This window comes from Diabrotica undecimpunctata, chromosome 3 (genome assembly GCF_040954645.1).
Source record: "Diabrotica undecimpunctata isolate CICGRU chromosome 3, icDiaUnde3, whole genome shotgun sequence".
Classification (NCBI taxonomy): domain Eukaryota; kingdom Metazoa; phylum Arthropoda; class Insecta; order Coleoptera; family Chrysomelidae; genus Diabrotica; species Diabrotica undecimpunctata.
Genome location: NC_092805.1, coordinates 113,226,280 through 113,242,336, shown reverse-complemented (window position 1 = coordinate 113,242,336; position 16,057 = coordinate 113,226,280). Strand labels below are relative to the sequence as shown.

Sequence of the window (16,057 nt, the reverse complement as noted above, 5' to 3'; positions counted from 1 at the left end):
TTGAAAAATAAAAAAATTCATTTCGTAATTGATGATTTCTTTGTTCATTACGTCTTTCTTGGGATAGTTCTAATGATGAATATTTGAGAAACTCTGTTCGTATACCATATTGTTTTTATAATGCGTCTTCCAAATAATGAAATAGCGGTTTTTCTAAGTTCAATAATAAAGTTACTGTTTGCACATTACATCTTGTTATTTTCATACTTCTTACATTAAAACAGAAGGTGTAATCTCAAATATTGCTTTTGAGTCGATTGTGTTGCACTCAAGTGTAGTTCGCGAAAGAACTATTTTTAGGACCGAAATCGAAATCCAACCCTAACGTAACTGGTTGCCAGATGTCTCGTCTTACATATCATCACTCCAGCTCGGCGCCGGCCGCTCGTTTTCTTCGGTTTTCAGTCAGTCTTTCACTACCATACAAGTAGTTCGGGTTCGGAACCATTTCTTTCGATCGTATGTTTAGGTTTCAATGTTTTAAATTTAATTCTCAAATGTTTTGCAAATAACATTTTTGTTATTTGCAAAAAATTATTAAGATTTGTTTTTTATTAACCTTTTTAAATATAAATATGGTTCACGTATAATTTATTTTTATATTTACGTATATTTAAACTCATAGGTATCTATAATTAAGTAGGTTATTTCTGAAAAAACCTTTACAAAAAAAAATCAGTGAATTTTCTAGGAACATTAAATAACACATTTTCATTCTCACTTTTACATAAAATTATATTTTATGTAAATGCATCAATCATTTTAACCACAACTAAAAATTTTTATTTCAAAATTACAATACGAGAAACAACACAGCATGGCAACGTCCAAGCCAATGCATGGGCATAAGATCCGAACGATTATGACATTAAGATAAGACTGTTTATGTTATTGTCACATAATATACATTTCTAATAATGAATATTCTTATTAATAAGGTGTGTTAGGAATTTTTGTTTTGTATTTTTCTGACAATAACTTTTTCAAAATATTCCCAAGCTGAGTGAAGCGACTATACCAAGCGTTCTGAATGTGCGACAGAACTCAAAAGCACACAAATAAAAACGTTAGTAAAAACTGTTCCTTTTAAGATTTACTGCCTCTTGTTTTATAAGAATTTCGTAAATCAATGTATTTAAATTTCAGGAAACTCTCAAAAAAACTTAGACTCAGTGGAAGAAGAACTTCGAAAAGTGCTCGAAGGAACATTGTCTGAAGAACAAGCATGTGCCGAAAATATAATAATCCAAATAGAGGATGACGACGAAGAAGTTTCAAATATTTCAGATGACGATGTAAGATCTGTTACATCTGACGATGTAATAACGGAAGAAGGTAGTTCTACAGATCGCTATAAATCTACTACGGGCGTATTTACTGGAACTTCCGTGAGCTACTTGTCTGATTCCGAATTCTGTATGGTGGGTCAATATCTTTTTGAATATAGGTTGGTCAAGGGAAATTTGAGGTAAGTTCTTTCTTTATATGGTAAAATTATATGCAGAGTTGTAACTCCAAGAAATGAATATGTAAACGATAGATCTTACAACACTGCAAGCTTAATTTCTTCCTACTAACTGCGTGCTGAGTACGCCTATGCTGCATTGTTTAGCGAGTTTACAATCAATAATAATTTGACAAAAAAAAATAGTAATAAAATTTTTGTGACTTGAAAAACGTCAATTTTTGAACAATTTTTTAAATGTCCACCATTTTGTTTCTTTTTACGAATTTTAAATTTTTCTGATAAACTATTACGTAAAACCATTTATTTTTTAAAAACCTTTTCTCGAATTTTTTGTTTCACACTTTCTTTTTCAAAAAATTGTTTACTTTGTAAGAACCAAATTCTAATTTGTGGCCCTCTCGGTGATATGTTGATCTAGAAACGTGTCTTTCAATAACGTCACTCCATAAAACGCTTAACTCCATATAATTTGCTCGTCGATTTTTCACTAAAGTACATTCGTTTACCAAATTCCCATCTATAAACATGAGCACGTGTTGATATTCGCCGTCTCATTCGTCAAGAGGCTATTATATATAATTTATTACCTTAAGCCAGACAGATTCTCATGTTACAGATCCAAACTTGCCAGCATTTTAAATTCAAATTGTATCATGGTGATTTTTAAGTTAATATATTGTGTTATATTTATGTTATAGTTATTGTTAAGTTATTTACTGGTCGTGTTATTTTTTAGAGTTTAGTTTAATTGTGATATAATGATTAAATTTCAATACACTTACACTAACAGTTTCAAAAGTAAATATTTTTAAAAATCATATGATACACATCAGTACGATCATGTTTGGCTTTCACGTGCTTCTATTGACAATTGGGAATTTGTAAAATGAATAGGGTTTATAATGCGTCTTAATGCCCTTCGATCTGCATCGGTTATTTTACTTTTTCGTACATTTCTAGATTTTGTGGCGACCGAACCTGTAGTTGTGTATCTTCTTACTATATTTCTTACACTATAGCGTGACAATTGCAAGATATTCGCTATTTCCGAATTGGATTTTCCAGAATTAAATAATCTAATAATGATTGCACAAATTTTCTCATCGATAACTTTACCTAGACCCGTTGTACAATCCACAAACGGCAAAAAGCTTTGCAATACTACAAATACATTTGACATTAACTGACAATATTGTTTTGATGTCATTTTTCCATAGCTCTGGATTTAACGTAATTATGAAAAAATCAACTTTTGTTGACATAAGTGAATGCATAGCCAGGGTTTAGTGAAATTTTATTGTTCAAAATAAATAAAAAGCCATAAGGGTAATATTTTTAATAATTATTAATAAAAATGCCATATAAATTAATATGGGAACTTATAAAAACTTTATATTAATCGACTCAAACTGCAAATTTTATAGGATTATATGCAAAAAGTTTATTATTTTAAAAATTTAATGACTGACTGTAGATGATAATTGATTGGATCCCCCGTCGCATGCGACGGGCAAAGTTACTAGTATAATATAATAGACAAGATACAAAAAAAAATATATTAAAAATGTGTCATTGTTTAGCATTCTAGAGGATAATAATACATTATGGAAATCGGAAAAATATAACACAAAATCAAGATAAAAGACAAATTTATGAGTTTCAGATTAATTCCGAGATAAAATGCAGAAGAAATTCGTAGGACTTCTCGAAGTCCGAGGAAATTTCACGTGCACCTGAATTGAGGTAGGTACACTAGACCAAGATAGCGAAAAGTCGCGAAGTGCGCATATGATCGCACCCCACAAAACTCGAGAACGTACAAGGCGTGAAGTAGCACATCTTTAACAAATTCAGACATTGTTGACAAGTCTTGTCCGACATTTAGTTAGATATCTATCATTATTGAAGTTATACTTCTATACGCGCGGTCGACGTTGTAAATTTGTACGGGAGTGAATCGGTGAAATCATTACATATGTAAGATATGAGTAAGAGAGAGACAGAAGATATATTTTCTCTCTCTTTTTCTATCAGGAATAAAAATGTTCCTTTTGTATATATATTTAATATTATATATATATATATATATATATATATATATATATATATATATATATATATATTATATACAGTAGACTCCCTCTATAACGAGAACTGAAATGACAGACTAATTACCTCGTTATAAGCCGATCTCGTTATATCAGACAATAATAATACTGTGCATACATATGAATCTGTAGTTTTATAAACCATTAACTTCCTATAGTGAAGCCATTCGGAGCAATATAAGATGCTAATAAATATTGTTTGAATGGCGTTTTTGAAAAAAAGCTATTTACTTTTATTGTCAATGAAATATATTAAAACATAAAAGAGTTGTTTACTTTTATTATCAATGATATACGTTAAATCAAAAAACCTGTACTAATATTTTTTTCCAACTACATAATGTATAAAGCGTATTTTCAAGGATAACATAAACTATTGCTTCTGAAATTTTAAGAACTCTGTCATTTTTAACTGCTTTAAATGGTCCAGTATCATTCTATCATATTTTCTAAAGATGTGAAACAGTTGTATTTATTCATTGTAAAGAAGTTTATTGCGGGCTGCAGTTAAATTTATTGAGGGGCTGTTTGAAAAGGTATTTATTTATAGCCACGACCCGACCAAAAACGTAAAAAACTCGTTTTTGTATCTTATTTTCTCTCGTTATAACCAAATTTGCCTCGCTATAGATGGTTATAGTTCAATAGAAATTTGACGGGACATCTAATATATCTCGTTATAAGCGGAACCTCGTAATAACCGTGTTCGTTATAGAGGGAGTCTACTGTATATATATATATATATATATATATATATATATATATATATATATATATATATATATATATATATATATATATAAGAAATACTGGATATTATTGACTGTCGATATAAACAAAAACCCAGTTTATTAGGGCTGCAGTCAGTAGGTTTGGCCGGGATGTTATAGAAACACTCTTTTGACTTTTGGTCGAGCTTTCGGAATTCTTTTATTCCTTCTTCAAGACACTGTAATTAGAAGAAAGTGTAAATATTTACAACATATCTCAAATTGTCATTACAACTTACTAGTCGTTGAGATTATTTTTCTAAAGCTACGACACTCAACATTAAAAACACATATAAAATATAACATTTAAAATAATGGACAATATACATTTTAAAATTTAGTTGGAAAGTTAAAATTGTTATTTAAAGTTATTAAAAGTTATTAAAAATAATGGCGAAACAAAGACGTCTTCCTCCATACCACCCTGAACTAAATCTGATTGACAAAATTTGGGAAGTAGTCAAAAATCATGTAGCATCAAAAAATGTGTCCTTTAAAATGTCAGACGTTGGGCAGATAGCCGAAGAAAAATTTAACAATCTGGGAGCAGATGTGTGGAAAAAAACGTGTGATCACGTTATTGGAGTAGAACAGGAGTACCTTAGAAAAGAACATTTAATAGATGGCGCGACTGAACAGGCGAAGACGATTCTGACAGTTTATGGTCAGACACCGACGACGATAAAGGTGACCTAGGATGTGAACTGTTACATTGACAAAACCAGTGTCATTTTCTTTGTTTTTTGTAAAAACTGTTTTTTATTGAGATATTCATTTGTTTTTAATACTAATATTGCAATATTATGTATTATGTTATTATTTAGTCTGTTTATTATAAGTATATATGTATAAATTATTTGATTTTTTAAATAATTTTTAAGTACAATAATGTTTAGAAATTTAAAAAATAATATTAGTTATACAGTCTGTGTCAACTCAAAATAAGAAATTGAAGAAATAAACTTATAAATAATAATTTTGCAATAATTAATAATAGGGATTTTATCACGTTTAATACCGAAAGTTTAAGTCAAAATAACAAATTAAAGCCGATTTAAAAAAATTTGAACAAAAATCATTGAAAATATAAACGAGATGCACTTAAAATGCATTTCTGTTATGCACCTATGCAATTTATTATTTGTCACATTGTAACGAATATATTTTGCCTACCACATGGGGTATCATTATGGGGGTTGAAAGTTGGGGACAGAAACTACTGAGGGTGGAGATAGGGCAAGCAAAATAAACGATACTGTGCGAACGGCACTCAAGGTTTGTTTGGAGAGCTGGGGTCGTGGATAAGTAAATGACAAGGGGTTTGGATTGGGGCAACTACAAAAATATGAAACAGAAGGTCATGAATCCCTTGGGACAAATAAAACAAAACACAGAAAGGAAACAGGAAACACCTCTAGTTATTTAAAAAGGATGCCACTTCGAGGTGCCTAATTATAACTATTACAACAGCTAGTTGTAACTATCGAAATAATTATTAAAAATGAAAAACATATCTTTTTCAAATGAAACTCAAAAAAGGGTTAGAGAGTTAGTCAAGATAAACAAACAAAATGGTTTACAAAAAATTAAACATTTATTGTTTCTCATCACAAACAGTTTCAAAAATACAGATAATACATAAAGACAGTTACAAAAGTAAATATAAAAATAACAAAGAAAAACTTACATGTGTTCTATTCATTTACAAACTCAGGAGATGCTACAAAAACTTACAAATAGACTATAAACTCTGGCAAATAAAAAATTATTTTTAAATAATGAAAGCAATTATTTTTTTAAAAAATGTATATCTTGACTTTTACGGTAAAATTTAACACAAAAAGTTCCCTTGAATTTCACTCTGCATGTCTGGGGTAGGGACCAGGAATCATGCTGGAATTATACTGGGGGCAGATCCGGGATGACGACCAGGGATAAGAAGATGAGGGCGGAAGCCAGCACCGGCTGGAACACAAACCTTGAAAACTCGTCTCCTTCAAAGACTGGAACAGACACAGCACAATGGCAACATGAGGCCATCTTCAAAAACTGTTGTAAAACTGCTCAATAGCAAACATTTAACTGCTACTGCATACTACATTTCCATGACAAGGAACAAAACAGGAAACAATACAAATTCGAAGAAACATTTTTGACTAACACAATAAGCGACTCCAGCCGACAGCCGCTTTAGCAAGAGTGATCTAATAATCTTTTAAATTCATTCGCACAATCTTGGTATAAACAAAACATATAAACTGGAATATTTATTTGAAACGCAGAATATTTAGCGGTTTCGATCAAAGAAACAAATACCCAAGAAATATAAACAACTCTAAAAATGGTTTATTTTACTGGGCGACGCTAAGATAAATTGAAAGAATTCGGTGTTTTAATACGTACGAATGGGAAACGAAATACACTAAGATTATTCTTTGATACTTTATCAAATACGAGGGGATTTCAATACATATTCAAAAAAATTATAAATGCATACATTGGTCTCCGTCCATCACTGCAACATTGCTAAATGGCGTGCCCTCCAAGTAAAGACTTGGCCGGACCCTGAGCTTCCTGGCCTTTCGGCATACGCTCTTAGTGAAACCTCTGCCCCTACGAGTCCGACACCAAAGTGAAGGTGCCACGCGGCGCGTACCAAAAACGTCCCGTGGATCTCCCCGTGGGGGCTCCACCTTCCCCGTAGTACCTGTGTTGTGAGTACCTTGCCTACCCGTTACTCCCACACTACGGGCGGGCAGGTTCGGCAGGCGGAGGAATTTCCACCTCACACGTAGACAGGTCGCCGCCGAGGATCTCTCCTCTACCACTCTTGGATCTCCCGGTGGGTACGTGCCGGGACACCTACACCACTCCTGACCGCCGTCAGGAGAGGTATATCCACACCCCTCCTGACCGAGGTCAGGAGAGGTATTTACGGGCCCAGCTCGTTCAACCTCTAGTGATGGTCAGAATCGATTACTTATGGGAATCGGTTACCGTGGAATCAAGTACAGTAAGGAATCGGATACTTTATTGAGTACTGAGTACCGAGTACTGTGGCTATCAGATTTTCAATAATTAATAGTCGGTTTGCCAATCTTTATCTATGATTTTTCAATTATTTGTGTGTGTTTTGCGTATGTTTGTTTTTGTTTTATAATAAATATAATTTTGGCAAACAAAACATTCTAGATAGGTATCACAAAAAATAGACCAAAAATTATTTTAATAAAAAAGTGTTTAAATATATTATTTGGTATAAGTTTTTGGTATAATTAAAGTAATTAATTAGCTAATAACAAAACTTTCAGTATTCTACTATTGTCTAAAAAATAAAAAAGGTTTAAATATTAAATGAACATTAAAAATAGAAACTAAGTATAAACAAAATAAAAAAACATTGTAGAATATATCACAAAAAATATCTTAATAAAAACTGTTTAAAAAATATAATTGTGTGCAAGTATTTTGGTAATAGTCGGTTTCGACGATCATTCGTTAAATGCCCTGCCTTCGAAAAGACTCTTTCAGATGGAAAGGTCTTCCGAGGTCCCAGGAACAGATAAATTCCGAATGAACCGAATATTACTGTAATTTCCGACCGTTCTATATTCGGCAAGTATTCAGTTAATTCAGTACTCAGTACTCAATCGGTTTCCAGTTCGAGTACTCGAGTACAATTAATTCTGTAAGGAATCGGATGCTACTCGATTCCAGTATTCGAATACTCCCATCTTTATCAACCTCACCAGGCTCTTTTGGAATGGGAGTAGAGTGGTCCCACGAGAGTCTCGTCTCGGATACTAGGAATGTAGACCGGTGACCGTGTCGCCGAAGCGACCGTGTGCGTTTCTACCAACCCGACACCTCGAACGACGGCTCTCCACCTCCCTATTCCTACCCATTAGTCGCCTCTTACGACAGGCAGGGCTTTCTGACCCCGGCCGTATTCTTATCTCCGCGAGCCGGACGGAGCATCACTGCAACAGTTTCGACGATCATAATTTCCTCGTCTACACGTTTTAGTTTGGTTAGTATAATTCCACTTCCAGTACCTTTACGTGAATTTTAACGCCGGCCACCAGTGAATACAAGTATTCTAATATTACTTTTCGAAAGTGATCTAAAATACTGGGTGATCCATTTAGAATTACCAATGCATTTTCACACCCTGTATCAGACTTACGGATATAGATATACTAACGTTTAGTACAATTTTCTATTTTCGCATTCGTGAGATATGCTGCGCCTATGGTTTATAGAGGATAATCATATACGTTAAAGGATTCGTGCTATCATTCTTAAGAGGACAGAGTATAATGCATTTTAATATTTTTTGTATTCGTTATTATCATATTGTGTTCATTTTAACGATAGGCACTTCAGAAAAGCTGTAAGGTAAAGAAAAGATTGGAATAAAAGACAATTCTGTCCAAGACCGATTTTTTTTATATCCAATTGTCTTTGATTCCATCCGTTTCCTTAACCAACGTTCGGTTAACTGAAAGTCAAAAGACCACAAAAAACAATAATGAATACTCAGAAATTGTATTCTCATTGTAAATAAAATAATAATAGATACCTAACTAAATGTCGGACAAGACTTAGCAACAATGTCTAAATTTATTAAAGATGTGTATCTTCACACCTTGTACGCCCTCGAGTTTTTTGAGGTGCGATCATCTGCGCACTTTGCGGCTTTTCGCTATCTTGGACTAGTGTACATCAATTCAGGTGCACGTGTAATTTTCTCGGACTTCCAGAAATCGTAGTATGAATTTATTCTGCATTTTATCTCGGGATTCATCTGAAACTCATAAATTTGTCTTGTTTTTTGTTTTTTATTTTACATTATGTTTTGCTTAGTATGTAAAAATAAACTGTACAATTTTTTGTCAAAATATGACGATTAAACCGAAATCACTTTGGATAAAATATCGCTCCTTTGTACAGTGTACATTATTTTAATATTTAAAAATAAATTTTTATCACTCCAGTTTAATAACCCCCCGCCCCCCCCCCCCGCTACTATAACATTTATTTATAATATGTTGCAGTTAAGTTCAAGTAATTATAACACTATAATAATAGAAAAAACAACGTTTTTACCACTATCGCCAGTGATTTGGGTTAAATCGTCATATTTTCACATCGTGTTAATATAGTTAAAATATTTACACAGATTAATGAAACACCCTGTATAATATATTTTAACGATTTCTCGCTAATTTTTTCCACTTAGAATCTGGTTTAACCCTGATATTTTTTACAATACTGGGTGTATTGTCCATTATTTTTCAAATTCATTCATTCATACTATTTGTAATTTAGATTGACTCAACTGATATTATCTGTTATCTTTTAGAAAAATCAGATGTCTTCTACCATCGTGCTCCGCTCAGGGTTTGCAGGAGAAACCAGAAGGATCCTTAACATATAATAAAGAAGTTCATATTTATGTAGCCCACAATCACAGTCCACCTAATGAAGCCGAACAGACGAAGCAAATGTTTTTCTACGTGATGAAAAGAAAAATGCAGAGCGATAAAACATTGAAATTTAAACATGTATATGACGATATTTGTGCTAGGTAAGTATTAACTATTTTCTTAGTAACTATTTTCTTACTTTGATTATAGTAGTGTGTTATGTCAATATCAAGAAATGTCAAGAAAGCGTCTTTAACCCATTAACGCTCAGCGTACCTGTACGAGTAAGGCAAATATAATTCTCTACTGACGCTATCTGTGCCTGAAAATCTTCTTTGTGTCTGGGACGCAAGTCTTCCTGGGATAACTACGTATGCATTTTATGGAAAAAGGTATCAAACGCTTGCAGCAGCTGTAAATTATATAGAAAGTATATAGATTACCAATAGTGCAGAGATAGATTTGGTGATAATTCCATCAAATAATGTTGACTATCAAACGGATGAGGAGGAGTTTGATGAAGATGATTTGATAATAACCCAAATTCCTAACGATGTTCCTGGAGAACTTGAAGTCATTATTGACAAGTTCGAAGATGATGATGACTATAGAACGATGGACGATCCTAACTATGATGATTTTGATAATAGAGATGACCCGGGTGAAACAGATGATGACATTCCACTGTCCAAACGAATAAAATGATCAAAGTGAGAACTGATAGCTAACAAACTTTCAAAAAAAAAAATATTGAAGAAGCCAGGAGATCCCAAATGGAGTCGTAAAATAGTGAATACGAGCATGACTAGTACCAATGGAAGCTACGGACACAGCAAGGAAAAAGTATCAGAGCTACGGGCACAGTTCGTTATTATCATATCAAAAATGTCCTCTTATACAAGATAAAGAGATGTAGATCGTGGATATTATGATCTTTGTTACGATCAAGAAAGTATAAGTTATTTGTAAGATGGAACGACAACAGTGCTGTAACCAAGGGTACCAATTACGATAACATAGAGCCCCTTGCATAAGTGAAGCGTTGGTGTGAAAACAGAAAGAAAAAGTATCAGTTTCACCACCTCAGTTATTCAAATTCTACAATTTATCAATGGGGGGTGTGGACTTACTCCATCAAGGGGTAAATAATTACAGAATCGGTATCCATGGAAAAAATGGTGATGGGCACTCTTTACCTATATGATAAATGTGACAGTTGTCAATGCGTGGTAACTATATAGGATTACAAATGAAAATGACAAAATAGATTTGTTACTATTTCAGAGAAATATTGTCCATTACTGCAGAGCTTTCAACAAAGCCGTACAAAGACGAGCCACATCTGTCAAAACATCTGGTTCGCTGTCAAAGAATATACTGGATACTCCTGATGCAATAAAAGAAACCACGAACCTTCGAAGATGTCGCCAATGCCACATGAAAGTTAGATGGATGTGTGAAAAATGCAATACAACTCTTTGCACTTAACAAAGAGAGTGTTTCAAAATATGTATGCATATTTATGTTCAATTTTGTTATTGATTATGTACTTTGTTTTATATTTTTACACCATTTGGTACACCATTTTTATTCAAAACCAAATTTAAAAAATGTACAAAATATTTTTTTATATAATTATGATCAAAATTAAAAGCAACTACTAAAGGATTTAGGTATTTTCAGTTTTTCTCTGTTGGCGGTGGACATTAATGGGTTAAAAAATCTTGTACGAACTCCAAAAGTTGAATATTAATGATGAACATTTTTTTTTGTTATAGAGACCCTCACATCCAAAAGCTGATTCCATTACGTAACGTCGTAAATGAAATTTGCCGGCATCAAGTCCCCCCACACAAAACGTCTCCTATACAAAGCTTCGACGAACTCTACAATCAAATCGAAGATGATTCTTATTATAAACTACAGTTCACCAACAACGGAATTCAATTCTACCAAGAGAAGTTTACCTCCGAAGATAATGCGAAAGCTATAGTTTTCGCTAATTTGGATACCATACAAATGTTATCTGAAAGTGATTTGATGTACATCGACGCTTCTTTCAGGATCGAGACTGACGAGCCGTTTTCTTATCAATTGGTGACTGTGCTAGTTTGGGTAGAACACAGTGTAAGTTTAGTGGATTAAGTAATTAATTACATTTTTCATTATTAACTACTAGTTCATTGTTACAGAAATATTCTTACTCATCACATTCCTTTTTATTCTTAAACTACTCCGGCAAGTCCCTATGACTTTTGCCAGGAAGCGTGTCAGTAGTTGACAGTTTATTTTTTTTTTTTAGTATTTAGCGTATGTCATACAATAAGAACACATAATTAATAGCAATACGTTAAGTGAAGTATTAGAAACGAACATCTAATATATCAATATAATCTAAAACATTTTTGGTCGCATTCAGGAATTATATCTTCTTAGTTTTTCTTGTTGTTCTGTCAATATATTATCCTCCTTATCTCTTCACATCTTTTGTTTAAATTCTTTTATGCTTTTGTTCAATTTCGGGTAAAATTTTCTTATCTATATTGGCTTACTTAGTTTTTGTAGTTCTTAAAGTTCTTTGTTCATATTTTCTCTCATCTTTCTACGGTAGATTTTCTTCTCTTCTTTACCTAGTTATTTATATTCCTCCTCTGCTTGTCGGGTTCTGTGCCCCTGTTGCATCTTTAAATACGCTCTGTTTTTTCTTTCTGTTATACAATAACATTCTTCGTCAAACCAGTCATTCGTTCTCGTTTTTTATTTACCTTCCATGCCTAGTAATTTTTTAGCTGCTTTATTCATGATGTTTCTGTACCCTTCCCACTCTTCATTTAGGTTTTCATGTTTTAATCTGTTTTCTAGATTGGTGTTTATGTTTTGTTTCTATTCTCTATTTTCGTTCGTATCTTTGATTTCTTCTACATTGTATCGTTCATTTTTAGAAGCTATTTCCTTTTTTTTATGTTTAAAATTCTGGTCCTTACTCTACTTTCGACCCAATAGTGATAAAAAAAAATCAAAAAGTTTATTATATTCGATTGGTGTCCTTGAGTCTACAATAACATGATCTATCATATACATTTTAAAAAATATTTAAAGTTCGTTATTTCTCAAGCACCAAATTTTTTTCATTTTGTTGGGCTGTGTTATCATTCCTGTCCCATACCATGAAAGTTAAACATTTACTTTGTATTCAAATTCTTCTTTTGGCGGATTTTTTAATTTTATATTGAGCTTGTAAAATGAAAGTATTTGCTTCGTAGCGTTGTTGCAGCAAATTGTTGATTTCAGCTGTTGATTCATCTGTTTTATCTTTATTTTGCTGTGTAAACACATTTTTCGACATGATGTCAGGACATTGATTAATTCCGTCAATAAATAGACTAACTTGGTTATTTTGACCCTCAAGAGAATTAAATTTATTTCAGAAATAAACTTCTAATCTTGATAATTGCCTTTCGTTCTGTTCACTGGCGAATACGTAGGATCAATTGCGGTGAGGATTGTATTTATAACAATATGATTCATGAAACTTATTTTATAAACTAGATCTAATGTATCATTTTTATTATTATGAAAAGAAATATAATATTCTATTGTTACAATGTAAAGTGACCATCAATAAACATATTTTCTTAAGTGCCGCCAATGATCGAATTCAAAATTTCCGATAATTTATGATTGACACGTGACTTCGGGTATTCCCGACCAGTAACGACGTGTGATTTTGGATGACTAATTTCATTTTTTGTTTGCTAGAGTATAAGTGTTTGAAATTTTTTTTTTGTAACTCTTGCTTCTTCTTCTTCTTCTTCATATGCCATCTCCTCTAAGAAGGTTTACAACCATCATGGCAATTCGCACTTTCGATACCGCTGCTCTAAAGAGGTCAGCAGAAGTGCAGTTAAGCCAAGCTCTCAAATTGTTTAACCAGGAGATGCGTCTTCTTCCGCGACTCCTTCTACCCTGTATTCTTCCTTGTATTATTAATTGCAGAAAGTTATAACGCTCGCCCCTCATGACATGTCCCAGATATTGCAGTTTTCTGACTTTAATTGTATTTAAAACCTCTTTATCTTTTTACATTCTTCTCAACACCTCGACATTCGTGACTCTATCCACCCAACTTATTCTTAATATCCTTCTGTATGCCCATAACTCGAAGGCTTCTATTCTGTCCGAAACATCTTTTTTTAATGTCCAAGCCTCCAATCCATAAAATAATACGGAGAACACGTAGCATCTCAGAAGTCTTATCTTTAAAGAAAAAGTGGCCCTGCTGCAGAGTACTTTTTTCAGTTTGTTAAAAGAATTTCTTGCCTGTCCTATTCTTGCCTTAATCTCTTTTGTGTACTCATTATTTTCGTTTTTTCTTCACTAACTTCTACCACTCTGTCAACAATTTGTTGTAAATCCCCAAGACATTTCGCTAATAAAATAGTGTCGTCGGCAAACCGTATATTATTGATTGGTCGGCCATTTACTTTTATTCCCATAGTTAGTTCTTCTAGTGCTTCCTGGATTATTTCCTCTGAATACAAATTGAACAAAGTAGGAGACAGGACACAGCCCTGCCTGAGGCCCCTCTCAATCTGTATTTCATTTGAAAAGACGTTATTCTCTTTTACCACAGTCATTTGATTATAATAGTTAGCGCTAATGATCATGATGTCTCTCATATCTAAGTTTTTCAAGAAACACATATATACTGGCTGATTAACATCCATGCACCACTGCACAAGTACATTCACAGCGAACAGGGCTTCCCTCGTTCCCAGTGCATTTCTAAATCCAAATTGTGTGTCACTTATGTCCTGCTCAAGTTTGTTGTGTATTCTCCGATGTATAATTTTTAAAAATATTTTGAGCGTATGACTCATTAAACTTATTTTCCGGTGGTCTTGACATTCTTTTGCATTTGTTTTTTTTTTTGGTAATGTTATGAATGTTGTAAATGTTGACATCAGCCAATCTCTGGGAATGATTCCTGTACTGTATATTGTATTGAATAAGTCGACCAATATTCCAATTGGCTGTTACGTATTAACAGGTTATATAAAGACGCTTTCCACGCATGTATTTTTAGGTATTAAAGCAGATGGAAGTCGCTAGAGGCCAAATCTGGTGAACACGGTGGATGTTCCAACAATTCGAACTTGATTTCATGAATTTTAGTCATTGTCAAAATCCTCATATGACACGGTGCATGGTCCCGATGGAATAAGATTTTTTTTCTTCTGCAAACCCGGTCTTTTTCACGATTTTTTTCCTTCAGCTAATCTAAAAGGTTACAATAATATTCAGAACTGTTTACCAGTACAATACTGTTTAACCAGTTTGCAAGTAATCCACAAACAAAATCCCTTTGGCATCCCAAAAAACTAATGCTAGCGCCTTGGCCGATTTCTGGAGACGAACGCTTTTGGAGCCGAAGAACAAGGTTCACACTACTCTTTAGCCTCTTGGCTTGATTCAGAATCATGGTGATAGTAATGAATCGAGTCTCATCCATAGTAATGAATCGACGCACAAAATCCACTTTATTCTTGTTCTAAATGTTGCTGAGAAAGTCGCATTCCAATGTGTTTTTGTTCCATTATTAGCAAATGCGGCACCCATTGTGAACACAGCTTTCGGAAACCCAATACTTCAGTCAAAAAATTGCTTACACTGCCCAACTTTTGCACATTTTCAAATTCTACTTGTAGTTGGTCATATAATTTATTGGTTACTAGTTCATCTGCTGTTTCTGTTGGGGCATGGATATTAATAATTGAAGGGGTGAGTGGATGAAGGGAGTAAGTAACAAAACTGAGTTTTTGAGAAATTTAACTTCAAAGTTTTATCGCTGGAACTTTTTTATTAATCGATTTTTTAAACCGATTTTTTTTTATTCTCGCAGGTAGGATATGTATAAATTTTATTGTAAAAACAAAAATCTCCCCGATTTTTAAAAACTTATTTGAAAAATATATATTTGTACTTACCTCTTTTATCCAAAAACTTTTTTGTTTTAGAAATTATGTCTATGCCAAAATAAAGGGGGTATGTGGACTTACCTCCTTTATCTAGGATAAATATTTGCATTTTCTTTTGAATAAGCGCTATAATCAGGAAAAAAATAACATGGATGTCAAATAAACACTTATATTTTTGGTTTTACAAAGGAATCACAAACACTGAATTTCTAAGCAGCTTTTTAATCAGTCTAAGGATATTGTACCACCTTCTTAAAATGTTTGTTGCTCTATGATGACTTCATAATACCACTTATCCCTTTCT

At 33.0% G+C, this 16,057-nt stretch overlaps 1 protein-coding gene across 3 annotated transcripts in view; it reads left to right on the top strand.

Annotated features, from left to right (window-relative positions):
- LOC140437245 (uncharacterized) overlaps nt 1-16,057 on the top strand; it is a 46,600-nt gene that overhangs the window by 17,484 nt on the left and 13,059 nt on the right. For all 3 annotated transcript variants that reach the window (XM_072526650.1, XM_072526651.1, XM_072526649.1), the window contains exons 5-7: nt 1,147-1,468; nt 9,712-9,936; nt 11,554-11,902. In XM_072526650.1, coding sequence (XP_072382751.1) covers nt 1,147-1,468; nt 9,712-9,936; nt 11,554-11,902 — 896 coding nt within the window. The remainder of the gene's footprint in view (nt 1-1,146; nt 1,469-9,711; nt 9,937-11,553; nt 11,903-16,057) is intronic.